The sequence below is a fragment of the Patagioenas fasciata genome, chromosome W, assembly GCF_037038585.1.
Source record: "Patagioenas fasciata isolate bPatFas1 chromosome W, bPatFas1.hap1, whole genome shotgun sequence".
Taxonomy (NCBI): Eukaryota; Metazoa; Chordata; class Aves; order Columbiformes; family Columbidae; genus Patagioenas; species Patagioenas fasciata.
This window is the reverse complement of record NC_092559.1, coordinates 1646793-1673845: the sequence shown is the minus strand read 5'-3', so window position 1 is coordinate 1673845 and position 27053 is coordinate 1646793. Positions and strand designations below refer to the sequence as shown.

At 47.1% G+C, this 27053-nt stretch overlaps 2 protein-coding genes across 5 annotated transcripts; one reads left to right on the top strand and one right to left on the bottom strand.

Moving 5' to 3' along the window:
• Positions 1–264: 264 nt before the first annotated feature.
• Positions 265–7477, bottom strand: LOC136114580 (DNA polymerase iota-like). Of its 4 annotated transcripts, none has more exons than XM_071801590.1 (10): positions 7460–7477; positions 5312–5434; positions 5005–5169; positions 4544–4771; positions 3833–4069; positions 3120–3298; positions 2780–2871; positions 2333–2466; positions 1378–1580; positions 265–925 (listed from the first exon to the last, which is right to left on the bottom strand). In XM_071801590.1, exons 2-10 carry the CDS (start codon positions 5346–5348, stop codon positions 401–403), a joined length of 1800 nt encoding a protein of 599 aa, XP_071657691.1. In that variant the 5' UTR covers positions 5349–5434; positions 7460–7477; the 3' UTR covers positions 265–400. The 4 variants fall into 4 exon arrangements, with proteins under 4 accessions (XP_071657691.1, XP_071657689.1, XP_065716024.2 ...); XM_071801588.1 differs by lacking the exon at positions 7460–7477 and adding an exon at positions 6208–6905; XM_065859952.2 differs by lacking the exon at positions 7460–7477 and adding an exon at positions 6208–6900 and having other exon boundaries at positions 4544–4696.
• LOC136114581 (methyl-CpG-binding domain protein 2) lies at positions 6978–25734 on the top strand. Its single transcript, XM_065859953.2, has 7 exons — positions 6978–7384; positions 14762–14921; positions 18108–18245; positions 21162–21252; positions 21942–22119; positions 23491–23631; positions 25257–25734. Exons 1-6 carry the CDS (start codon positions 7272–7274, stop codon positions 23618–23620), a joined length of 810 nt encoding a protein of 269 aa, XP_065716025.1. The 5' UTR covers positions 6978–7271; the 3' UTR covers positions 23621–23631; positions 25257–25734.
• Positions 25735–27053: the final 1319 nt, after the last annotated feature.

Genomic DNA, 27053 nt, shown 5'->3' with positions numbered 1-27053 from the left:
GAACCATTGGTGCAAATTAAAGAACAGTGTGAAAATCGCTTTCATCTTCTCTGCTCAATCCCCCACCAAGTTGTGAGAAACAATTAAACACAAATATAGTATAAATCAGTAAAAATTAAAGCAAAAACTCCTTCTCCCCAGTCAGCGTGTTAAGATATTAATAGAGAATACTACAATATGTTTGCATACTATCGTATTTTTTGGACAACGAAAGATTCAACAGATAAATCTCAATTTATAAGAAAGAAAATGAAGACTGACTAATTACGACTTAAACAGCAGGTTTTATGTCAAAAGTTGGCAAGGTATATTTTGAATATTCACATCTTTACAGTAAAGATTCAGAACTAAAGTGCCTTCGAGTGCTGATTCTTATAGCATCACTATGATGAAAAACGTTTCACCGTGGCTTAAAATATCTTAGCAAACTGTTAGACTGTGATAAACACGGGGCTGCGTTCCTTCTTCCTTTACTTGCTTTGGGTTTTTCAGGGGGTTTATCCACAGTTTTGGACACAGGTCCCTGATTTTTCCATTCAGCGATCAGTTCTTCCTGCACATCTGCAGGTAGCTCGTAAAAAGTCTTTGTGTCAACATGAGGGGGAAATACAATTCCTGCTTGTTGGGAAGTTTTCTCCTCCAACTTCTGTTTATCCAGCGCACTTGTGGGACACTGGGAAGAACAACTAGCCATCGCTTCTGCTTTTTCCGCTATCATTTCTTGGTGAATATCTTCTGGAAGTTCCCCGAAGACTTGCGGGTCAATATCACCAGGAGGCAAATGAAACGGGCAGTGAGGAATTCCTGCTTCTTTGAGCTGGCTTTGCTTTTCCTCCGGAAGTTTCCTACTTTTGGTAGTTCCAGTTCTGTTGTAGTTCTGGTTCCAAGAAGCGTTTCCCTCCTCTTGGGAGACATCTTCCACTTCCTGTAGCAAAAAATATATGTGGAAGCACACGTATGTTCTGTGTAATCTACCAGTTACCAAGCACTGTTTTACTAACATCAAGTTATTCAAACTATTCCTTAACAGATGTTATTTTTAGTTCCTTATCGCTGGTAGTGGTTTTACATCTTATTTTCAAACGTAGACACATAGGAATCCCTTTCTTACTTTAAAGTAGCCAATACCTTGAAGTTACGTTTTATCGCTTTAAAGCTCTAGAATAACACAATATGACGTTATTCCTGAGTAGCTGAGAAACAAAGTCTATCAATCCACAAAAGAGTGACAAGTGACACCTGCTCAGAAGACTCCAAATAAATCATTTTTACCAGGTGAAAAAGACCCTTATGATCCTAAAAATTCCAAAGCACTTAAGGTTTTAAACAGAAGACAGAAATATCCTAGAACTTTCTCATCAGTATCTTTCAGCTCACCCGGGGACGTTTAGCGGAGCCTGCTGGTGGTGACATCTGCTTGAGATAGAAACCGATTGATCCTTTCTTGCCGCGAGGAAGAGCTTTGAGGTTGGAGAAGCAGATGCTCAGAAGGGTGAGATGGAACGGCAGATGTACATCTATCATCTTGCGAAAGAGTTTCAGTAGTATATCAACCAACGGGGACAGAATGTCGCTGCTTTCTACAAGAAAAAGGGTTGAAATAAAGCAATAGTAGGTACTTTGGTCAGCAAAGAACTATGGGATGCAAGCCAAGCTGAAAACATTTGAAAAATGATCTAATTCTACCAAGAGCTTTTCCAGAGCCATGTAGGTCTATAACATTACCCGACATCGGCAATAACACGGTTGATGGGAGTTGGCGTGACAGGAATTGTTACGTTTCCTCCAGTCCGGTAGCAATTTTGAAGTGAGAAGCCACACTGATTTTCAGTAGCTTCCCGAGGACTGCGAGGAGTAATTCAAGGACTGAAAGCAGCGAACAGCGATTCAGATTTATTGCAGGTTTCTTTCCGATTTATTTCCTCGCTCCAACGTGAATCAAGCGTCAAATGAATTGCAAGTGCTGGTTGGAAAGCTGAAGCCTGGGAAGGATGAGCCTTTATGTTGCTCATTTTCAGACACACATCATAAAGATGTTACATAATAAAACTGAGAACATAAGTCACATCCCTATGAGAGAAAAGGAGATGATTAAGCTGGGCAGCAGCCCCCAGTCTCCTTTTCCCATCCCACCAAGTAATTTACTGCCAGGAATCCAGCCAGGCTGGTTTCAAGCATGGTAGTAGCGTCCAAGTTATTCCTACAGTGATGTTTTATACTTTTTAGTGTATAAATCCATTACAAGTCATGAAAAAGTTTCCAAATATTAAGTGTATCATGCCATTAAATAACAGAATTTTACGGAGAGCTGATACTAAAATTCTAAGTTGACCTTTTCCAAATTGCTGGATGAGATGAGGTGGAATGGGACACTGGCGACTTTCCCGATTAAACCATTTATCCGTTGAGGAGAACTGGCGAATGGTCAATCTCACGGTGTGCGGTTGTCTTCCGTCTTTGCGGATTCTACGGAGCATTAACGTGCGCAAAAAACAAGTATTAATATAAGTATTTTTCAGGGGGTCTATGTAACCTGTCACAGCATTTAAGTTACCAAGTCAAATTAAGCATTATTTTACAATTACAAATTAAATTACTCTTGCAACTTCTGGCTTTACTCCACTGCCTATACAGAGAACTTTGGGGCCTACCCAGCTCCCTTAATTACCCAGAAATTAGAAGCTCGATACAATGTGAACACTGAAGGTGAAAATGAAGTGGGTGAGTTTGCATGTTTCAATATTTAATACATGAAAAGCAAAATATCCAAAGGAGTCACCTGTCTAATAGATTATGAAGCAGCTCTTCAATTTTCTCTTTCACTTCCACTTCTGTTGAACATTTTTTAAAGGAATCTTCATCACTAAAGGACTGAAAAAACCCATCTATTAGTCCTTTCAATTCGATAATAACTTCAAAATGCTAAAGAGGAGCAAAAGTATCACAACGAAGTGTGCGGAATTAACGCCAAGTAGCTTTGACACTCAAGAATTTCAAGAGGATTGAGTTGTACCAGAGAACGCACACAAAAAGGCGTCATTTTAGTGAGTCCTGCAAAGCTGTGTAAAACTAAAAGCAATTTGTTTCGGTTTTAAAGCTTTTCAGCCCAATAGTTGTACCTGTGGAGGGCCCCATGGGGTCACGGGCGATTCGTCCTCTCCGTAGCTGAGTTTTTGGATGCGCTGAGCGACAGCAGCGCCCAATTCCGCCTCCAGCGCCGCCGATGGAAACGCCTGCAGATCACACACGTTTTTAATCCCCAGCGCCTCCAGACGTTTGGCTGTTTTGGAACCAATGCCTACAGCAAACGGGCATTAAAACACACACAGAAATATGAATATATATATATAAGTGCCTACCTATGTGGTACCGACAATTATTTCACTATCGCAATAGAGGCTTTGCAGCAACTTTTTTGGTGACGTCCCCTTCGAATTTTGGAGGCTGCCCATAGAAAAGCCGCGTTGGGAGCCAGCAAAGGGCGGCCTGTGTCTGGAGCCAACATCAGCGCAGAATAATCAGGAAAAGTGATACCTCGGAATACTCTACCTGGCTCAAATAGGCTGGTTTAATAACTATCAGTACGTTTGCATTCAAAAAGGTTTGTATTTAAGACCTAATATCAACCACGATGGTTGGGCTTCGCCAAACTGAGATGTTTGTATTTTCGAAGGCGTCTTGTGCCGCGACGCATTTGTGGCACCACGGCCAATTCAGAAAACCGAAGTCTTTTCATTCCTTCCGCTAAGCAAAACTCAGATAGCTTACGATGGCCATAATTTTGGCCGTATTTGTTTGATTGAGTTGTCAATATGCCCTCGGCACCACTCACCAGGCACTTTTTGGATGCGGTCGAGGCTGCGAATGAGATCCGGGCGGCTCTCGGGCAGAAGAACCGTTTGTTGATTCGGTTTGAAGGTCCCGGACGCTAATTTCGCCAGCAATTTGTTGGCGGCCACTCCTGCACAGCCCGTGAGGCCCAACCTCGTGTATACGGCTTCTCTCAACTCCTCTGCGATCTGAGACCCAAGGATTAGTCTTACATGCCTTGTATCGTCCAAATTAATAGCTGCAAAGAAAATTCAAAATCCCTTAATTAGCTCATTCTCTAGATTTCGCTAATTTTTACAGCGTGTTAAAGCAGTACAAGAAAGTACGGGCTCGGGGGTCGAGTGGCTTCTGCAGCCAAGTTTAACCCCACTCCGACCTCCCAAAGACCCCGCTGGCCAAATCCAGAGAATACAATATATTAAGAATATTAATTAAAAAAAGCATTAAGTATCACAGCTTCTTGTACCAATGTAACCAAAGCAGAGATTTATAAATCTTTAAATGAAGGTGCCGCCTTGCAGCTCAGCCTTTATGACTCTGAATAGGCTAAGGACTATTTTTTGTACCATCTCATTGAAATGCTGCTTTATATTTGGGATACATGTTCTCTCAAGAAAAGAAACCCAGCACGGAGCAGTCCAGGTTTCCAACAATTCATCTCTGCCTACAGATACTTCCCAAATATTTAGCGTTGTTTCGATGTTTAACTCACCTTGGTTGTTGTACACGTGGCCGGACACAGAGACTCTGGAACATGCGCTTTGCTGGAGCTGCTTTACTCTTTTCTCGACCATCTCTGTGACATCCACAAAATTTTCATCGAGCCCAAGCCGCTCCACCAACGGACAAAATTCCCCCAGCAGCTCTAGGAGGAAAAGATGACCCAGGATAATCCGTATACAACTCATAATATCAGGTTTTTGCGTCACTCCACAGCTCCCTGCACAAAGAGAATCCGCATTCTCTTACAGTTAAAATAAGACACTTAGGTGAAGGAGAATATTTCATTATCCCACCGCTCCATCTGTCACCTGCTCTTCTCCCCAGATCTCTTCTTTCCTTCCCCATTTCTTTTTAAAATGTACTTTCTCCTAAGGAAATCTGTTTTCCTTCACTTTGAAGTTATTACACCAGAAAGTGTTTGTCCTTATTGCAAACTTGTTCATTCGGTACCTGTAACCTTGTACGACATCTCCCTGTATGGAGTGAGATCTTCTCCGTTAACCAGCACCAGCTGAGGACACTTCTCTTTAGCATCCTTCACAAACATCAGTTTTTGGACTCCGAGTTTTCTAGCTTCGTAATTCGAGGTAACCACGAGGTTTTTCTGCTGCACGCCTGAAATTCAAGGCAAAATGTTCTTTAAAGTTTAGGTTCCTTGATACATTCACGCCGCTGCAAAGACTTTCTTCATGCCCTTTGTTTTTTCTTTCTGCCTAAATACACATAATCCCCCAATTAACAGCACAGTGACTCGTACCTAGAGGCTTGTCTCTTAATTCGGGATTCCGGAGCATTTCTACTTGTGCGTAAAAACAATCCAGGTCCACGTGCACGATCACCCTGTGCGCTGCGCTTCTCGCCAACGCCGACTTGCTGTGACCTGCAGCAGGGAAAGCAAAGGCACAGATCCAAAATCACCAGCCGCCTCTTTAGAGATTAATCCCTACTAATATTACAAGAAGAATATAAAATTTACAAGTTTTATACTCATTCTAGCGCTGCATTAATTCCAAGATTACTTAAGAGCATAATTAATCTAAAGCAACTCAGTTTACGGTGCAACACTGAAACTTTTTAACCCATTGCTGTAAAATAATCTGGTTTTAACTCCACTAATATAGCTCTATCAGGTATCTGCTTTTCCCAGGGATGCCCAATGCACGTTGCAAATCACCAGCCAACAAACAGCAAACTCCACCATGAAAACAAGCCTGGTAAGTTAAAAAGAAAATTCTTTTAAAAATGGCTTTTATTTCTGTAAAATAAAAATAACCCGGATTAGTTGATAAAGTGCAAATGGAACCGCAGTGTCTTTCTGCCTGCTGTTCTGGGGGCGCTGGTGTTTTTAATGCCTGCTGAGGTCTCCTGTTGTAGGTGGAGAAGCCAAGTGGCTGCCAGCAGCACCACGGAAATGGTTAAAACCAGGTTATGGCTGCCGAGGAGCGGAGCGGCTCTGCCCTCCCCACGCAGCGGGCAGGGACTCCGCTCGGGCTCCGCAGCTCCCCCTGCCCGGGGAAGAACGCGGAGCGAACGCCGCTCGGTCCCCCCCGAGCCGCCGGGGTCACTGCGGGACGCGCCTCCGCTTCCCGGGAGCCGCCGGCGCCATCGCTCCCCGCCCCGCCCGGGGCCCGCGCTCACACGGGGCGGCCCCGCCGGCCGGCTGCGGGCGCAGCCAGTCCTCCTCCTCGTCCTCCTCCTCCTCCTCGTCCTGCTCCGTGGGCGGCGGGAAGGGCTCCATGCCGCCCCGGGGCTGACTCAGCGCCGCTCCCCTCCGCCGCCGGCGGGACCGGCCGCGCTCCCACCGCTCCCTTCGCGCTGCGCCCGCCCCGCCGAGGGGGCGGCCGGACGGTCGCGCCGCGCAGGTCCTAGCGCCGCCGCCGGGGAGAGGGGGGGGCGGTAGGACCGGGGACTCCGACAGCGGCCTGAGGGACCCCGGCCGGCTCTGAGGAGGGCGCGGGGACCCAGCGCCTCGGTCGTGCGCTTGGCGGTGGGACCGCTGAGAAGCGGTGGCTCCGTTACCGGAGAGAGTCCGACCGGGAGTTGGTATCGCTGCTACAGAGAGAACCCGGGGGTCCCGGCAGCGAGCGGGACCCCTGCGGGCTGTCAGCCCGGTGTTGCTTGTAGAGGACACGAATAAACTGAACGTGGGGGATCGGGGAAGCGCTTTGTTCACCGCCACTTCGGAGGGGCAAACGGGTGAATTCGGGTTTATGGCACAGCGCGTTTGTCGGTGCCCCTGTGCCGACGGGCTCCAACGTCCACCCGTGACGCCGGGGTCCAAGTGGGACGTGCCGGCCGGTTCCCCCCAGCCCCACCACCTGCCGCCGCGCTCCCGCAGCCGAGCCCTCAGGCGGCCGAAGCCGCCGCCGGGGGCAGCCCCTGCCTGCGCCCCTGCCCGCCCCGCCTCCGGCGCTCCCTCGGCTCGGCCGCTGCGGCCGCTCTAGGCCGCGCCGCGCCCCGCTGGCAGCGCCGCTGACACCGATTCCGGGGCCCGGCCGCGGAAGCGGGCGCCAGGCGAAGGCTCCGCCGGCTGCGCGCGCAGCCCGCGCTCCTGGCGCCGAGCAGCGCGCAGCGGCCGCCATCGCCAGGGGGTCCCGGCCCCGGCCGCGTCCCCGAACAATAACGTTCTTGTTGCGAACGCCGGGGGCCGGCCGAGCCCCTTCCCCTCTCGTCCCTCGTCCCCCCGCGCCGCCGCCTCGGGCCCCGCGCCCCGGTGCATGGAGAAGCAGGGCAGGATGGACTGCCCAGCGCTGCCCCCGGGCTGGAAGAAGGAAGAGGTGATCCGCAAGTCGGGCCTCAGCGCCGGCAAGAGCGATGTCTACTACTTCAGGTACGTGCCGCCCGGGCCGTGACAGCCCCGCTCCCCCGGCGGGACGGGGTCGGTTCTCCCCCAAGACCCCAACACCTGCTCCCCGAGGGTCCCGCTCGCCTCCTGCCGCCCGCCCGGCAGGGCCCGCTCCCCTCCCGGCTGTCAGCGGGCCGGTCCCCTCCTGCCGCCCGCCTGGCAGGGAGGCGCCGCTACCCTCCCTCCCTCCCTCCCTCCCCTCCCCTCCCGCCGCCGCTCGGCTGCCAGGCGGCGGCTCAGGGGCTCCGCTTCCCCCCCCTCCCGCCATGGCCCGGCTGTCATGGGGGTGAGGCCGGTCCCTCCCGTCCTGTCCCGGCTGTCATGGGGGTGAGGCCGGTCCCTCCCGCCCTGCCCCGGCTGTCATGGGGGTGAGGCCGGTCCCTCCCGTCCTGCCCCGGCTGTCAGGGGAGTGAGGCCGATCCCTTCCCCGGCTGTCAGGGGGGTGAGGCCGATCCCTTCCCCGGCTGTCAGGGGGGTGAGGCCGGTCCCTTCCCCGGCTGTCAGGGGGGTGAGGCCGGTCCCTTCCCCGGCTGTCAGGGGGGTGAGGCCGGTCCCTTCCCCGGCTGTCAGGGGGGTGAGGCCGGTCCCTGCCCCGGCTGTCAGGGGGGTGAGGCCGGTCCCTTCCCCGGCTGTTAGGAGGGTGAGGCCGGTCCCTTCCCCGGCTGTCAGTCCGGTCCCTCTGCCCGCGGCCGTTGTGGGGGAGCGGCCTCACGCTTTTCCTTTGGGACAGTGGGTGCTGCAGGCTGGCCCATGACACCCCTCCCAAGCCTGCCTTTTTCAGGATCAGCCTAAACACAACACCCCGCTGCATTCAGACTAAGTCAGTGTACCCCGAATGTCCTCCCAAAATCATTAGGTCAGGACACACCACACCACGCTGAATTAATTAGGGAGCTTACCATTGGTAATAACGGTTGAAATTTTAGCGAAGCTAAAAGCACGTGAAAACTGGAGAGGTCTCTGCTGCTAAACGTTATTCTCGTTATTACTGCACAGCTTATAGTAAAACCAAGAGAAGCAACAGCAACCTGATTTTGCTTCGCCCTCCCGCTTGCTTTCAGAAACCGAAATGTAGTTCTTTTCTGGAGACAGAAACCACCTGCATTCTGCAGTCTTGCTTCTGTAAGTCCAGCCTGCTGCCAGGCCTAACCTCTTCCCCACAGCTCCTCTATTTATAGCTCTGTGCGCATCTGGTGAACCACACCTGAAACCTCTCGCTAACCCCGCTGTTGCTGAGCAGGCCTCGCAGGCTCCTCTCCTTGCAATGAATGGGCTCGGGCTTTCCGCTGGAGAAGTCGCGCTCGCTCCCTCTCAGATACCAGCTCGTGGAAAACTCGGTATCTGGCAGCGCCAAATCTGGCGTCATTTGACCCATCACGTGTTGCTGCTCAAGGAAATTTTCTCTGTCTTGGAATATATTCCATGGGCAAGGCCTAAGTCACTTCAGCTGTTTACTCCATGTTTGAACCATCAGAATATAGGGGGGGGTCAGCGTTTTATGTATCAGATTCTTAATTAAACAGTGAAAACACGCGACAAATGCAGTGAGTTCTAATATTTCCAGGTTTTAGTTTTCGCTTTGCGAAGAATGATGTGTAACCTCATTAAGTTCATTAAGGCGCCCTAGTTAGCTGACTTAAAAACCTGAGGTTCATGTTTTTATGGTTTCTTAAGGCTAGGAAAAAACCCAAAAGGGATTGGACAGAGCTTCATTTACTCTGATGGTCTAAATAATAATAGTAATTAAGAACAGCTCTTGCAAGATGAATACATGTTGCAATCTACCTTATTTGCATTTTAAAACTGGCTTGTTTCGGGGCTGCTTTGTGGCATTTTAGCAAGTCAGGCCTTAGGAAGGTGTGAACCGGTTGCTCGGGTAAAACGAAACGCTTGCAGTAGTTTCTGTACAATGGGGTTTTTTTGCCTCTCTTCACATCTTTAAAGCCTTCTGACCTCCGTGATGATCATTAAAAAGCTTTGAAAAGAGGAGTGCGGTGGAAATAATTCACTAATACTATATAGATCAACCCCCCGATTTGAGGTTCGCCCCTTCTGCGTAACGATTGGCGCCTTCATCGTTTTTTTGCCGCTGCCTAAAAACCCCCTTAAAAACCTCTCCAGCTCAATTTTTGTTGAAGATGCGGGACTGTAATCTGCTCATCGCAGCCTCTAGAAGTCTTTGGAATGTGGGCGAGCGGCAGGAATAGACGCCGTGCGTTTTCGGCCGCCTTCCAGCACGGTTTGCAGCGCTGCGCATCTGCCAAACGGCCGCAAAATTGAAACTAAAAACTCACCAGGCAACTCGTAGCTCCGACTTGGTTGTTTTCCCTACGGATTACAGGTTTGGAAACATAAGGAGTCGTTTCTATCTAGAGAAATAAGTTGTGTTCACTAACAGGGTTCTGCACAACCGGAGTGAAACTTTATGGCTGCAGGCAGGATTGGTGTAGGGATTCTTCTTCTTATCATTCTGAGGCAGATTTCAGCATTGCTGCATTTAAACCGAATGAAAATCTGGTTTGATCTAAGTAGAGCAGGCCAAATAGATTCCAAAGAGCTACGTCACTCTGGTCGCGGAAGATTAATAAAGGCTACGATGTTAAAATATTTCGTCGGGTTTGGTTTGTGCGCTTTTAATATCCCTAAAAGCAGAGCCAGGGCTTGGCGGGAGCGCTTCGAGAGTCACAGCACACTGGTTTTGGCAACTGCGGGACAATGACAAAAATGCGCGTCGCGTTTTCACTCTGTGCATCTTCCCAATGGAACTCGGGCTTCCAGCTGCTTCGTTCGAATCGGGCAGAAGGAGCAGATTTCCGCGTGTGTTGCTCTGAGGCCTGCGGAGGCGGCTGCGTCTGAGAGACGTAGCAGCTTCTAGGAATATACATGATTTTTTAGCCAAGGTAAGGATTCTTTTAATGATCGTCTTGTCCATGCTGCGGTGTGGACACTCAGCTCCCACCAAGTGAGCTGGGAGGTGCATTTTGTTGATCCTCTTCTCAGTGCTACCCAGTCCCTTCTAATCGAGTGGCGCTCTGAGATTGCCTTTTCACTTTGTCTACAGGAAGGGTATTACATTTAAGGCAAAACATCACATTTTTCATTCAAATCAAGCTTGTATGAACCACATTCCCCCTTTGTTGGTGTTGGAATCGATGTTAACTGAGAACTACATTTCTCAGGTGCCTCTCCTCTTTGCGTAAGGCCTAATACTGTAGTAAACCGGCATCGTGATACCTTTGCAATGTTCTTTATTCAATGTATTCAGGTAGGGGGTGCTACTGGCAAAAAGACTCAATCACGCTTCCAAAGTCCTGCAACAGTCTGAGTGGAGTGAGAACTTTGAACCTGGTACCTCAGCTCCTCTTTATCGGTAAAATCCCTTCAGTGTATAAACCCCCCCTTAAACCCTGGCGTGAAATGGCTTCTTTTACAACAGCACCAAGTTCATATTCTGGTTTGCTTCATTTGCTCTTCGTGGGAAAAGCAAGAAAGAGCTACGCTGCCTTTTTATTTTTCGCCGGTCGAGATGAAAAAAACCGAGGAGTCGACACTCGAATAGGTGGTTCGGTTTAACTACAAAAGCTTTTCCAGTCTAGATGTACCCACGGGGCAAACAGACGGGTCTTTGAAGTTCGCTTTGTGGTTTGACAGTAGGAGAGATGCCAGAGAATTTCCAGTGACATTAAGATTAGTTTAAGTCTGGGGGGCGGGTTTTAAATCACCTTAACATTTGTCTTTCAAAGCGAGTCCTGACTTCCTCAGTGATGCTCACTTGTGCTTATGTGATACATAACCTTATATTTCTTTGTTTCCATGGGTAATTAAGGCACAGAACAGTCACAGAAGTTTGGGGCAGCAAGGGTTAAACCATGCTAGTAGGCTCAGTTTAACACATCTATTTATCCCTATACTGAATGATAATGATGATTATGATGAAGTCGTAGTGGTAACTCTGACTTCACTGATGACCGAGGGAGCTCCTCAGGTTGTTTAGGAAACACAGGAATAGAATCATAGAATCAACCCATTCCAAATATTTCCCTAAGCGGAAGATGAAATAACCTAGAAATGAGCCCCTTCCCGTTGATTACTGTCAGTCGCAGGTGGTATAAACTATACGGACTATAGCGTAAAGATTTTGGTGCTGTTGGGATGAAGAGCTGAACTCCTTTGGAGGCCTGAACGTGTGTTGTGTTACGCCACTCATGCGCTGACTTCTTCGATACATCTCGGAGCGTCTTAAAGCGTGTGTTTGAGGATTCGCAACCGAATCGTTGAGGAAAGGTATCTTCCAAAAGTTGCAGATACAAAATCTGGGCTGTTTCTTCGACATCGGCTCCCTGGGAGGCTTTAGGCAGCACAAATCCAATAGTAGGTTCCCCTGAAGATCAAACCATTCATTGTATTGTGGGATTTGCGTGGTTTTGTTTCCTATTCCACTCTGGGGTCCATTTCCAATCTCCATCATTTCCCGGGCTCCATTCCCAACCCGCGGGGAGGGTGATTGATAGGAACACTTTGCCTCACTTAGCTCGCCAAATTAAGACGACTTTCACCCCAATCGCCTTTTCTAAAGTAATTAGCAGCTTTCTTCCTCTTCATGGCTCTCTTCATCCTAGGTCAGATAACCGACCGGCTTGGCCACCTCGCGATGGGACTCGTTTGTTGAGCCCGACCCTCCTAAACGAAGGGAATAAATGATAAATGTCTACCAACGAGGTGGTTATTTCAATAAACCACTGGGCTGTAAACCTGCTGTGGGGACGGGGGCAGATAGACCTGGCTCAAGTACGGTAAAATGCAAACGAACTTCCTCGTACGTTAATGAACTTGCTCTGCTGCTTGACAGGAAACATCAGAAAAGGGGTTGCTTTTGAATCAAGTTCCTTGCAAGCTCATTATAGAACATAATCAACCCACATACGTGAATTTGCACAAGCTGGAGGTGAAGGGTCGTGTTCTTCTTTTCATCTCCTCCTGAGTGAGTTGAGCCTTGTTAATATCACCCAAATAATTGTAGATGTTGTTGAATGTCACCTCTTTTGAGATCTACCGCTTATTGTTAATTGGTCCTATCGAAAAACGTGCGGTGTTTCATTTGACAGGGTTAAGTGCTGCTACACATGTCAGCTATGGAAGAACTAAATCCCGCAAGTGCACTAAATATAATGCTAATAAACCTGGTTTTAACACCTTTAGGAGAAAAAGAACGAACGTGTGCTTTCATAGTTTCAACCCAGATGCGTAAGCAGGAGGCTTTTCCGTAGATGTACTGGTTTAAATACGTTCTGTAACATCATTCTTTTCCATTAGTGTGCACTCATTATTTAATAGGTGTTCAAATAAGGCCTTTGATTTGACTTGGACATCGTGGAGCTTTCCGTGCAGGTCAGAGAAGGCTTGGAAGTGGAAACAACTACAGGACCAGTAGCGAAAAAACAAATGGATGTGAAAACGAATATAAATAGGGTGGAAATAACGTTTTGTGTGCCATTGGATTTCATTGGAGGTGGAGAATGAATCCTCCACGTTTGGTAAAGTCATTAAGGTGCGAGGTGAAGAGAGGAGGAGGTTATGATAGAACAAGGGCTTCTTGCTTGTCATGAGCTACTAATGGAGTTGTAGGGATGATGTTCTTGCAGCCCATCTTATTAATTAATATCTGATTTTGTGCCGTGCAGTGAAATCACCTTTAATATCAAACCTACCGATGATCCGTATGGAATATTGGACCGTCCGCTTTGCTTTGCTTTGCGTTACGGAAAAAGCAAGCGAACAAACAAGCCCCCCCGAGACTACGAAATGTGGAAAGAATGGAATTTCCCAATGGTGGCCGCATTTCTTGACAAGGTTTCATCCTGATATCTTTCTTATAGGTGCCTGAATAGTAACAAAACACAGCAGCTCGGGTTATTTCCATGGCGAACTTGCTCGCCCCACAAAATCTTCCTCCATCTCTGACCTTCGGCGCGGAATTTTTCCTCCCGTTCCCAAGCCAAGGGGTTAATCTCCACTATCTGAAATAAACCCGGGCTTGTGTTTAGTTTGGCTCCCGTTCTGCCTTTCTGAGAAGCACCAAAGGGTTTTGCGGTGGGCTGTTCGTCTGTATCTCGGTGGGGTGGGATTTTGCCCTCCCACGCCCATCCTTGAGGAGGTTTAGTTGCAGATTGCGATCTGTTTTAAGTCTCTTTCCCCCACCTTTTACCTCTTGGTAATTACGCCTTTCCATCTTTCTGGATCCGTTGAAATGCCTTTGAAAATTGTTTGGCTTCGTTAGCTGTTTTTCCCAGAATTCAAGACGTGTTCTTCTGTTCTCGCCTCAAGGTGCTTTTGAGTTAAAACCTTCAGAAAAGCGGAGACAACAAAAACCTTGCGTGGTTTGCTGCACAAAGGAAGTGGCGTGGAAACCACTCTGAAACCCTTTGGCTTTCAGTCGCTGGGAGGATTTTACCGCTTGTTTTAATAGAAATTTGCACGAGATCAAGGGTCTGTTGACTTCCCATGAGGGCTATTCCACCATTTTCCGTTGTCACAAAGCGGGCTTGCAGGCCGAGGTTTACGTAGCAATTCTTGACACTTCATTTTCTGCTGAGCTTGTAAGTCCGGGGGCATCACTGTTGGCCCTTTGGGTGAAACGAGCTCTTGGCAATCAAGCCCTAATTAGCAGTGACTTGCATAGAGACTTGTTTGTAAGCCTACAGTGAAAATACGCGCGCATTGAATGTATATGTAGTGCGGACAGCGTGTGCGTTCGGGGCGCTTGGGATGGGGGGAATAGAAAGCTCTAGGAAGGTGGAAATCGCGTATTTCCTGACGTTACTCAAAAGCATCACCTGGGACTTGGGTGTAAGAATAATTCCCTAATTCAAACTGATTTCAATCCCTTCCCTGCAGCTGATTTCCTTTGTACCGGCCGCAGTGGCAGCTCTGGGCCTGTTTCCCGTTCTGCATCGTCTCGCTTGCCGCTTGCTTGCTTGGCGCCCCGTTCCTCGCATCCCCAAGCAGAACCGACAAGGGTTGCTGTTGAGTCTGGCTCAACCTGAGCTTAAACCTCGCCCAGGGTCTTGCCATTGCGACAGAGAGCATCCCACACTTGTATAATATTTCCAGTTCTTCTAGAAGAACAGTTTAGCTAAGCCAGCATCCCGAGGCGTAGCGTATCCCACAGCCTGAAATACTCTATAAACCCAATCCCACGCAAAGGATGGGAGCGGATACGCAGGGATCGGGCGCTACTCGCCACGTGGAATAGAGATAACGGAAGCTTCGTAGGTGTTTAACAAGGTATAAAACCTGTTATAAGACGTCAAGGTTGTATCCTCTTGTACGACGAAACATACTAAAGTGTTTTCTTCTTTTTAGTCCAAGTGGTAAGAAGTTCAGAAGCAAGCCTCAGTTGGCAAGATACCTGGGAAACACTGTTGATCTCAGCAGTTTTGACTTCAGAACGGGAAAGATGATGCCCAGTAAATTGCAGAAGAACAAACAGAAACTAAGGAATGATTCTCTCAATCAAAATAAGGTTTGTTAGTCACTACTGTGTTTAAGGATATCCTAAGAATTCCCTTTCCTGTAGCTCATTTAGCCGTTTCTTTTCTGCGTAAAGCAGCCCGCTGCTAGGATGTACATGTATGTTGAATTTTGAGTAGTGCTAGAGACGTAAATTGATGAACACTCCGCTACTACCAAGAGGTTACGTGTGAATGGAAGGTTGGAGTAATTCAGGACTTGGCTTGGGACTGAGAACCTCAGGGCTGAGCGATGTTCTTAAGCGGGAAAAGCTCACATTGGTGACACCGAGAGATTCCCCCCGTGCAAGGCTTCACATTTCTGTGGTCATCTTCCTGTTCTGAGATGGGATTTTCATGTGCCGGGACGCTTGTTTTCTGAGGCAAACGCATTTCCCTGCCTAAACCTGAGTGTAGCTCTGAAGCTTAACAAGGCCGGGCGCTTTTCTACTTTAGAGTGAGTTGTTCTCAATTGATCTGATGATTGTTGTCTGTTTCTTTTCGAAGAACGCTGTATCCTTTTGAAGAAGACGCGCTAGTAGATGAAGAAGCTTACAGGTAGCACGTAGAACCATGACAAATACATTCATCTGACTCTCAGATAATACATTCCCGGATAAGCTTTAGAAACCCCACACAACGGGTCAAAAGGGTTTCTGGAACAACCCACAATGCTTCCTTCAGGGTTTCGAATCTCCAGTAGTTACGAAAACACCAAACAAGTTATCACTGGGTATCGCGCGCTGATGGGTTTGTCGGCTGCTGTTTGTAACGCGGGGACCGCGCGTTTCATGCCCATCCCTTTTTATCCGAATTATGGAATATTTTCTTCCCACAGCCTTTCATATAATTTGGGAGCAGTCCAAGGAGAGGTTTTGGTTGGGCTTTTTGCATGAGCAAAATGACAAAATGTGATATATAAAAGCTAAATGAGTCTCTGCTTATTGTAGTCCTGTCAGCTTAGATCACTACAACGTTGCTCTGTTAAATACAAGATTAGGAAGAAAAAACCCGCTTTTTTTTAGGTAATTAACATTTATTCTTTCTAAACGACTCAATCTGTGACTCCTGAGCTTTCAAGAACGTTTGGCCTTATTCCTGTGATATGAAAGAGGAGGTTTTACCTTATTCCTGAAGTTGATTTCCACAGCCACCGAGATGATTGTGATTTTCCCCTTGCACAGGCAGGTTTGTGTAGAAACTCGCTCCCATTTTATGGCTTGTTTGGCTTTGTACAAGCCATTTACCGCTAATATTTCCAAATTCTTGGGCTCCCCTTCTGTTTCAAGGAGGAATAGCAAACTATGTTAATTCTGGAGGGATGTGTCTGGGCAATGAGGTTTGGATGGCAATTGCCATCGTTCTCATCTCTGAGATTCTCATCAGGAGCAGCCTAGAACTCAAGGCCAAGCCTAACGTACTAATGCCGGCTTAAAAGGGAACCGAGGAGACTATTTGCTAACGACCACTCTTAATTTTGTGATCATGTCCAGCGGTGTAAATGACATGGCAATATTCTTCTAGCCACGTATCTCCAACCTTAGCGTTGTGCATCCTTAGCATTACTGGCAATAAATACATATATTTGATAGGTTTATTTATGGCAGAGCCACGGGGGGAGTTTATTTCAACCCATACTGATCTTACCATTGTTTTCTGTGTAATTATGTTCACATTTCGCTCGCAAATCGAGTTGCTTTACTGATTGGAAATGCAACGAAATGAGGAATACAGTTGGATGTGAACCCAGTAGATAGCGCATTCTGCTTAAAAAATACGCTTATCTATCGTTTCTGTTGAAAATATAGTAGCAAATACTCATTAAACGTGCTGTCTGGTGATAAGGGACTCTTTAGGTTAAAGGATTTGAAAGGCCTGGGGCACCTTGATGCTTCTGGAAATACAGGTGGTGGATTGAAGTTCCTTTGGAAACTGTTGTTGGAGCATCAAATGCTCCCAATGAGTGCAAATGAGTAGGGGACATGGGTATTTCTGCTATCTGAAGGGCTTTGATTTTGTGCTATGAGTCCAGCCCCCAATCTACCTGTGATTCATAGGTTTGTCCACCTATTTGGAGCTTAATCGCCAGCTGAAATGAAATAATCCGTGTCCGACCATATCTATTATATTATTAATATATATTGTTTTATCCAGAAAGCTCCGAGGAGCTTTCTGTTCTTCAGGAAAGTTTGGTTGGAGGGATCTTTATGACTTATTTCTCTTCTTCTTTATTCTTCTACTGGAAGCTCTTTGTCACAAATAAATCCTAGAAGTAGCTTATGATTTGTTGCCAAAGAGAGTTTCTCCGAATATAATTTGCCTGAAGAAACCTCCCTTTTAATTATCCTGAGTTCAATGGGTTTAGTTTTAACTCCTCTTTAAGTCACATTAAGAAACGTGGAACTATTTAAGTCCAAAAGGAACGTGTACCTATTTTTCACGGCCTTAAAACGAAGCCCTTTGCTCTAGAAACGTTGGCTAAACCGGATTTATTACAGATGCCTCCGTCGTATTATTCATTTTGGGCCGTTTTAATTGCTGCTTTAGCACAGAATTCCCCCGGGGGCATGGGCTTCAAAGCTTCAAATGCTCCTTTGAACTCGGTGTCACAAGACGAGGGGAGGCGGATGGGGTTTTGAATGAAGTGATGCGGCGTGCGGAAAGTTCGTCGGCAAAACCACGCGTCTCGCGACTTCGGTGCTGATCGAGCGGGCGTTTCTTGGGTTGCCCAACGCTATGGAGTGTAGGGCACGTTGTAGGGTTATATTTCTTCATCAGATACTCGGTCTAGTATCTCCAAGGGCCGAAGGGTTTGATGTGGGGTGAGATATCCTTGGTAAAGTTGTATCTGATGCCTGGGAATCATCGGTTCCCGAAGCTGCTAAAATCCAAAACGCTCAATACGGTTTTCATTCCAGACTAAATTACTGACTTAAGGATTATTTGATGTAGAAATCGCTTAGTAAATCTGTGACCAAAGCTCTATAGGAAGCCTTTAAGACATGGAGCACTAGAACTGTTGCCTACAAACATCTTTTCATGATGCTTTTGGAGTTTGGTTTTGACACCTGATGGTGAAGCTGTGTCTTTTCCCAAAGAAGAGGGCACATCTATAGAAGAGAGCGAATCCAACGTGAATTTGTGTCATTTTTCTGTAGCGTGTTTTTTTTTTTAATCCCCTTTTTTCCTTTGATTAACAGGGGAAACCAGACTTAAACACAACTTTACCCATCAGACAAACCGCCTCCATTTTCAAGCAACCCGTCACCAAAGTGACCAATCACCCCAGTAACAAAGTGCGATCAGATCCGCAGCGAGTGACGGAGCAGCCGCGCCAGGTAAGAACCGGACATTTCCATTGGGACTACTCATCCGCGTTTCGATTCCATGTGAGAATTCCCATCTTGGAGGTTACTTCTAAAAATCACAATTCATATGGAAACCGTTTTTCTTAATGCAAAAGTTCATTCGTCACGTTCTTGAAATCCGGATACAAGCTGTACGGTCACCATTGGACGTCAAATAAAGTTGTGCAGGAGCAACCTAGAACTCAAGGCCAAGCCTAACGTACTAATGCCAGCTTAAAAGGGAACCGAGGAGAATATTTGCTAACGACCGCTCTTAATTTTGTGATCGTGTCCAGCGGCGTAAATAACATGGCAATATTCTTCTAGCCACATATCTCCAGCCTTAGCGTTGTGCATCCTTAGCATTATTGGCAATAAATACATCTATTTGATAGGTTTATTTATGGCAGAGCCACGGGGGGAGTTTATTTCAACTCAGGAAGTAATCAGGAAGTGATCTCTTTCTTTTATATAGAAGAACTTTGTGGGAAATCAATAAAAACTGTATCGTAATCTCTGTTTTTCACTGTAATACCACGACAAATACAAAGCGCGGTAACATCAACTCATTTCACACAAGCTCTCCTGCAGCTGCTTTTCTCGATATCATCGACAGGTGATGAATGATCAGCTGGATAACGTGGCGTATATTCCATTGAGGGATCACTTTTAAATCTAACTGGTATTTTTGAATTGTAGCGTTATTCCCATCAATTTGAAACACCTTATTCTACCCTAGAAGTGCAGGGATGGGCAGGAAACGCAGAGCCGTGTTTTGCACACTTAGGCATCGCTACCGTTTCACCCCATTTCCTTTGAAGCCGCGTCCAATATTGTGCTTTCCAACACCTCGAATGTAAGATGTAGCATCAGGAATTTAGACTCTGCATCCTCTAAATTCAGGTGAGAGAGAGAGAGAGAGAAGAAATACGGAGCCGTTTTGGATCATCTTGTTGCGATGTCTTGTTGCTACTCGGCGGCCTCAGCTGTTGGGCCCGTGTAAGCCCATCGTGTTCACACCTAAAAGATGCATCATTGCACGTTGAATTCGCCTTCTTGGGGTTTTCCTTCTCAACTGCTACACTTTGTGTGTCAGGAACTTCCAGGAGTTCATCCCTTGTCTTCTGAGAATGAGCATCCGGTAAAAAATGGGCAGAACGGGCTGTTTTATTCTGCTTTACTCGCTAGCTGGAGCATCAGTATTAATAGATACCATCTTAGCTTGGTTTTCATGACGTGAGATACAATTTCTGGACAAATGCAGCCTTGCAAATGCATTTGGATTCTCTCCCCTCCAGATAAAGCCGGTGTTTTCCTTCCATAAATAATCCTTGTGCGTATCGCAGCCTTCTCATCTCATCCTCAGCTCTGCAAGCGTTCCTGTAAATATATCCATGTTGGATATCCAAGTGAATGCTGAAACACTGACTGTATTTATTGCCTATTTGTGTATAAACTCCTTCAGTGCCTCTCCTCCCCGTTTCTTCAATCCTTAGCCCAAATCCCTGAAGGAATCGTTGCTTCTGTAGCTCTAGATCTCCATCTCCGCTTCAACCGCTTCTCTCCTGCCTCCCTTTCCACAAGACGGTCGAACCAGAATTCCCTGCAATTTCTCCTTAATTAGAGAGCGAAAGAAACGAGTCCTGGAGTCCTTTGGCAGCCAGGAGGGTTTTCCGTGACTTCGGAGCGAGCAGACGCGTCGGTTGGCGTTGGCAGGGAAGATGTTTGGCAGCAAAACCTGTGGTAGTTCTTGGAAAGAGTAATTAATACCAACTCAACCCTCGTCTTCCCATAGGTAAATCTGGCGATTAGCGCGACAAATCTTTGTGCCCATGATTATTCTTCCTCTAAGTGACTTTTCTTCAAATACTACCAGTCAACCCATGGAATTTCTCTAATTATTCTTATCTAATCAAACGATAAGAATATCTATAAGTTCCTAAATAGCTCATCTAATTGCGGTTTTCTTCAAGGTGCTTTAATGTCTATTTTTCAAGCATCAACATGCTCAGAATATTCTGCCTTTCCATAAGCTTACTTAAGAGAGGTTTTCTTACTATTTCTATGAGTTTGGGTTTATTAACCTCACAGACTCCACTACATCATCTACCCGGAGGCCAGAAATACTCTTTAAAATGGATTCAAAACTCTCTTTTCTACCTCCCGCCACATATATTTGCAGTGGGTTGTACTGGAGTGGATTATTGAATAGGATTATATATGACAAACTAAATCTCTCAGCTCACCAATACCAGAAACATTGTTGGTTCTTCTGGGTCCAGTCAAGTACATCTGTTGGCATCTACAGTCTCTTTGATAATCCGTAAATAGATTAAATTAGATGTTCTCCATTGATTTATGTATAAATCAGGAATGTTTGAATGCTAAGAACATCTGTGCTTTCCTTTTAAAAATCAAAGCATTGGACTGGATCCCTCTCTATAAAACTTACCCATAGGCTTCTACGGCTTGAGCGATTGCAAACAGACTTTTATTCATCGAAGGAAAAGGAACAGCTCATGATACATTTGTTTTTGGTGGTTCTCGCAACAGAGAGGCTCATCTATCGTTTCCTTGTTTGCCGAATGAGAAATAATCTGTAATTCTCCAACACCGGGAAATGCAAAAAGGAAAACTCCACTAACGTAGCCCAAACCTGGTTGAAATGCTACATCTTCTTCTTTTTCGGAGCAATCCAGTTATTTCTGACTGCTCTTTCCACAGGAAATTCATCGCTACATTCCTGCTTCCCTCCTTATTAAGATGACGTGTTCAATATGGCTTCACACAGCATGGGTTACTGTTCTATAACCTACTGGGCACTGTCTAATTTCTATTGTTTTATTTCCAGGGGCTGATTGAGGGGTTTTTTTCCAATGATTCCTCCTCTTGTTTTCTGTTTCTCAGCTTTTCTGGGAGAAGAGGCTCCAAGGGCTCAGCGCGTCGGACGTCAGCGAACAGATCATCAAATCCATGGAGCTGCCCAAAGGGCTCCAAGGTAGCGCGGTTCCTTCACATCCATCTTTGTGCTTCAAAAGGAGATTCTCTTATGTTTCCAGTTTACCATCAGATCAAGTAAAGTTCAACCTGTAAATGTCCTTGCTGACAAAATACCTCAGTCTCCAAAACTGGGTTGATTTTCGATTCATTTAGCATAGGTGTCATAAACCAGACATCAGAACTGCACTTGTAGCGCTCAAAGTTGATCGAAAATATGGTTGAGTCCTTGTTCAGAATGAATAACTTTCTTTTGTTGCTTGGGAGGTTTTCTCAGGAATTTGTTATTAAAACCTCCTGTGTTTATTTTCCAGAATTAATTTAATACCTCATTCCAGAATTAATTTAATACCTCATTCCAGAATTAATTTAATACCTTAAAGCAACGACGGGTGCTGCCGTGGGTTAATCCCACAGAGCCGCAAAGAAACTATTTCAACATATAACTGATAAATTGATGGTGTGATCACCTTTATTTAAAAATCATTGCAAAAAACGTGGATTTTATAGATGCAACACCTTTTGAACGCTGATTTCCATTGAACGAGAATGGTGCTGTCGCAAAGCCTTTATTAAGTGTTTAGATGACACAACCCCGTATCCAATGGCAATTGTATCATGACGAGAGCTCCGCCGCTGGATGCGGTGGGTGAAATCCGGCCCGTAAATGCTGGGTTCTCTTGATTGTAGGAGTCGGGCCGGGTAACAACGACGACACGCTGTTGTCAGCCGTGGCCAGCGCTTTGCACACCAGCTCGGCGCCCATCACGGGGCAGCTCTCGGCAGCCGTCGAGAAGAACCCGGCCGTCTGGCTCAACACGTCGCAGCCCCTCTGCAAAGCTTTCATCGTCACGGACGACGACATCAGGTAGCGCAGTGTCACAGTATGTTTGGGATTGGAAGGGACCTCAGAAGATCATCCAGTCCAATCCCCCTGCTGGAACAGGAACACCTAGGTGAGGTCGCACAGGAAGGTGTCCAGGCGGGTTTGAATGTCTGCAGAGAAGGAGACTCCACAACCTCCCTGGGCAGCCTGGGCCAGGCTCTGACACCCTCACTGAGAAGAAGTTTCTTCTCAAGTTTAAGTGGAACCTCTTGTGTTCCAACTTGATCCCATTACCCCTTGTCCTATCATTGTTTGCCACCGAGAAGAGCCTGGCTCCATCCTCCTGGTTCTCACCCTTTATAAACATTAATAAGGTCACCCCTCAGTCTCCTCTTCTCCAGACTAAAGAGCCCCAGCTCCCTCAGCCTTTCTTCATAAGGGAGATGCTCCACTCCCTTAATCATCTTTGTTGCCCTATGCTGGACCCTCTCCAGCAGTTCCCTGTCCTTCTGGAGCTGAGGGGCCCAGAACTGGACACAATATTCTAGATGGGGTCATTGACCACCACTCTCTGGCTTCTCTCCTTAAGCCAGTTTGCAACCCACCTCACTATTCTATTGTCTAGACCACACCTCCTCAATTTAGCGGTGAGGATGATGGCGGAGACTGTGTCAAAGGCTTTACTGAGGTCAAGGTGGACCCATCCAGCGCTTAGAAAACCCGCCAAGCAAAAACCTGCCTCTCCTCTTTAATAACAACATGAAATACTCACGAAGCCGTGAGTCGCAATCCCCATTTCCCTTCCCAAGAGAGCGCCCCGAACATGAAGTCATGCTCCACATCGGCTTTTTTCCCGTCCCGTTTCTGTTTGGTTGGGTTAATTAGTTGATCTCAGGTGTCATTTCACCAAAGAAATAAGACTTTTCCCCTGTAAAGTGTAACTTTGTGGCTAACGCGCTCTCTTGAGGCGGGAGATGTGGTACGAATAGCACGCCCACATCTACTCATTTATTTCCTAAAGGTCATTGAAACGTCTGCAGAGCTCATGTTAAGCTATAAAATCACCCGATTCCCAGCCCTTTGCTTCAGGATTTTGCTTTATTTTCATAAATAGCAGCTTTTAGGAGGTAAACTCTTCGGCACTGTCACTCTTTTGACAAAGGGAGGATGGATGTTTCGCTAGATACGTGAAACTTCAGGGCTTTTCCAGGTCATATTAATACATTTCAAAGCCCCAGTGACCAGAACTGTGTTCAAGGGACGTTGACATTTCATTCTTGATCCAGCCTTTATTAGACAAGTGTCCTCAATGGGATCTGCTTTATTGGAATTACATTTATCCGGAGTCATTACTGATGTGAGTAGGATGTTCCCACCTCCAAGAGCTGACGTTTGTGCCCCTTTTGCCCTTAGGAAACAAGAAGAGCGGGTGCAACAAGTGCGCAAGAAGCTGGAGGAGGCGCTGATGGCCGATATTTTGTCCCGAGCGGCTGACACCACGAAGGACATGGAGGTGGAAATGGATAACGGAGGCGAGGCGTAAAAAGAAATCAGGTAACGCATCACCCGCGCTCCTGCTTCGTTCTGGGGCTTCGTATTCAAAGGATAAAGCAGAGAAACCCGCCGCCTTCCGTTCTTTCAAATTGGATTGAGTGAAATCACACGACACGTTCCTGAAACGTCTCGCCTTGTTTTGAGATGGATAATTCCTCTACAAATCGATTTTCCAACCATCTTCTTGTATCTAGTGTCTGGTTGGAGGCCTGGATCTAGTGCAGTGCCTCAAGGACCAGTACTGGGGCCTATATTATTCAATATATTCATCAATGATTTGGCCGAGGGAATAGAGTGACTGTCAGTGACACCAAGCTGGGAGGAGTGGTGACACTGGAAGCTGTGCTGCCATCAGAGACCTGGACAGGCTGGAGAGTTGGGGAATATTGAATGAAATAGAACAAGGGCAAGTGTAGAGTCTTGAATGTGGGCAGGAACAACCCCAGGTTCCAGTGTAAGTTGGGGAATGAGCTGTTGGAGAGCAGTGAAAAGGGAGCTGGGGGTCCTGGGGCCAGCAGGGTAAGCATGAGCCAGCACTGGGCCCTTGTGGCCAGGAAGCCAATGGTACCTGGGGTGGGTTAGAAGGGGGTGGTCAGTAGGTCAGAGAGGTTCTCCTGCCCCTCTGCTCTGCCCTGGGGAGACCACACCTGGAATCTTGTGTCCAGTTGTGGCCCCTCAGCTCCAGAAGGACAGGGAACTGCTGCAGAGAGTCCAGCGCAGCCACCAAGATGCTGAAGGGAGTGGAGCATCTCCCGGGTGAGGAAAGGCTGAGGGAGCTGGGGCTCTGGAGCTGGACAAGAGGAGACTGAGGGGTGACTTATTCATGGGGATCAATATGGAAAGGGAGAGTGTCAGGAGGATGGAGCCAGGCTCTTCTGGGTGACAACCAATGATAGGACAAGGGGTAATGGGTACAAAGTGGAACACAGGAGGTTCCACTTAAATATGAGAAGGAACTTGTTCCTGGTGAGGGTGTCAGAGCCTGGCCCAGGCTGCCCAGGGAGGTTGTGGAGTCTCCTTCTCTGCAGACATTCAAACCCGCCTGGACACCTTCCTGTGGAACCTCAGCTGGGTGTTCCTGCTCCATGGGGGGATTGCACTGGATGAGCTTTCCGGGTCCCTCCAACCCCTGACATTCTGGGATTCTGGGATTCTTACACCTGTTTATGGGACTGATCTGGGGTTGTTTTTATTCCTCATCCATGCAACATAAAGGCAAATTGGATCTTTCTGAGCTTTTTACCACTGTTGTTCGCTGGCCACAAACAGACCAGAAATCTTGATGTTTATCAGGCTCCTGGCATCTCTTAATTACCTTAACATACACCTAATTACTATTAAACTCTTAATCCCTGAGTAATTCCCCTATCAAAGTCTATTTATGGAGGACGTGAAAGAAACAGCGTTGGTTTCGCCGCGAATTTTCGAACCTCTTTTAGAATAATGGAGTAATAAACGTATTTATTTCTGTGTTGGTTCTGCAGTGGGATCAGTAGATCTCGAGTTTCCTCAGCATCTGAGCTGCTTATGGGCTTGAAATTGGAATTAATGCAACCATCAATCTTTGCTTCTTCAAAAGGGCTTATTTCTTTCTCTATTTCTTATGATTTCTGTCTCTTTTACAGGTACTTTTAACTGACTTGTCCCAGGAGGAACTTCCAGAAGACAGAGGCACTTTCTCCTTTGGTCTTTCGTTCTAAGAAGAAAAGGACCCATGCACATTTATAGCTTTCTAATAGCATTAAAACCAAGGCCTTTTGTAGACTCCTATTTTTGATGTATATATCTTATTTGAAAAGCAACTTTATTTTGTGTCCTATGACTCCAAGTCCTTTTTTAAGTCTCAAACGTTACCCTTAATCTAAAGCTGAGCTTTTGATGCCAGGTTGCAAACCTACTGGAATTCTCTTGCCTGTCCTAACGATTGGGTTTTCCTGTGGTTTTTAGAAAGGCCGGATCAGGAGAACAGAACCATTTCCCAATTAAGGATTCTTGTGACTCTGTATATAAACAGATTTTTATACCTATGGGTGAAAGCACCTGCACATTCTTCCGTCATCACTGTAAGGAGAAATAAATGATTATATTCCAAGCAGCTGCAAAGTTGTGTTGTGGGTCGAGTCGTATGTCCCGGTTCATATCCCAGTGTTCCCTTGGCCGGATACTGGTTAAACTAGGACTAGAAAAGATGGAGCCTGGAACTAAGAAGACGGGAAAGAAGCCACATTCCAAACAAATGAGCGTTATTTGCCGAATCTCCCGAAAATGGCTTTTTGGGGCCATGAGGACGCCGCACGGCTGATGGACTTTTGGGGACACAAGGTTTGACCCTTGGGCGAAGGTGAGTGAAAACACATCAGCAATGAGAACGGGTCGAGTTTAACACCACCTTATGCTTGTTCTAATCCCAGACTCGTGTAATTACCCATCCTGGGGATGCGAGTGACTCGTATTGAACAACGCAGCCTCATTTGAGGGATGGAAACACCAGGACGTTCCTCTTCGCACCACTCTTACAACCAGAAGTGGCTTGAAAAGGCTCTTCTTGATGATAATATTACACCTAAGAGCCGCTACAGCTCTTCTAGAAGAAAGGTTACAACTATTTAACCGCATCTCGTTGGTTTTCTGTCTGGAAACCAAGAGTAGCGGGAGGGAAACCCAGAGCTGCAAACCCTGGTGGATCTGGTGCCCCCGGCCTGCTGCTCTCGCCTTTGGAACCGAGATTAAACTGGTTACACTGGTTATTCTCTTTTACAATGATGGGAAAGGAGGAGGAATCCCAGGGAACGGCCTCTTTTATCGCAACTAAATAACACACGTGAGTTACAAATCAGACTTAGTACCAAACAGTTCAACCAAAACCGGCGTGTGAACGCGTTCCTACTGGAAGGAAAAGCAGAAGCGAGCGTTCTCGTGTGTGTAGAACACGCAGGGTTAGTGCTCTGGGATTTTAAGTAACTCCCCTACGCTCTCTCTTTTATTCTATTTTGATTTGGTTTCTTTCGCAAGGAAAAAGCCAGGACACCAGGTAAGGGACAGCAGGACACAGAACCGGCCTTGCCTGCCCTCCAGTCCTTCCCTTCCCAGGGAAATCCCCAAAATCCCCCTTTCCCCCCCGCCCAGCCCAGGCGGCAATTGAGGCTGAAGCCTCTAGAGGTCGGTGCAGCTCAAGCGATGGGCGGCAGCTGCTGTGGTTCTGGGACCTGCCTGCAATTCTGGGATCTGCCTGCATCCCCTGCATCCCTGGGAGCTGCTGGCATCCTCTACACCCCTGGCACCCCCCGACATCCCCTGCGTCCCTGGGAGCTGCTGGCATCCCCTGCACCCCTGACACCCCCTGCCTCCCTGCATCCCTGGCACCCCCGGCATCCCCAGCATCCCCTGCATCCCCTGCATCCCCAGCATCCCCAGCATCCCTG

Coding starts and splice junctions, on each gene's coding strand:
- LOC136114580 (XM_071801588.1), bottom strand. CDS start 6,292: ATGGAGCCCTTCCCGCCGCCCACGGAGCAGGACGAGGAGGAGGAGGAG. Junction 2,872..3,119: donor CCCCATGGGGCCCTCCACAG/GTACAACTATTG, acceptor GGGTTTTTTCAG/TCCTTTAGTGATGAAGATTC. Junction 2,467..2,779: donor CTTCATAATCTATTAGACAG/GTGACTCCTTTG, acceptor AATGCTCCGTAG/AATCCGCAAAGACGGAAGAC.
- LOC136114581 (XM_065859953.2), top strand. CDS start 7,272: ATGGAGAAGCAGGGCAGGATGGACTGCCCAGCGCTGCCCCCGGGCTGG. Junction 7,385..14,761: donor AGCGATGTCTACTACTTCAG/GTACGTGCCGCC, acceptor TCTTCTTTTTAG/TCCAAGTGGTAAGAAGTTCA. Junction 21,253..21,941: donor GCTGCCCAAAGGGCTCCAAG/GTAGCGCGGTTC, acceptor TCTTGATTGTAG/GAGTCGGGCCGGGTAACAAC.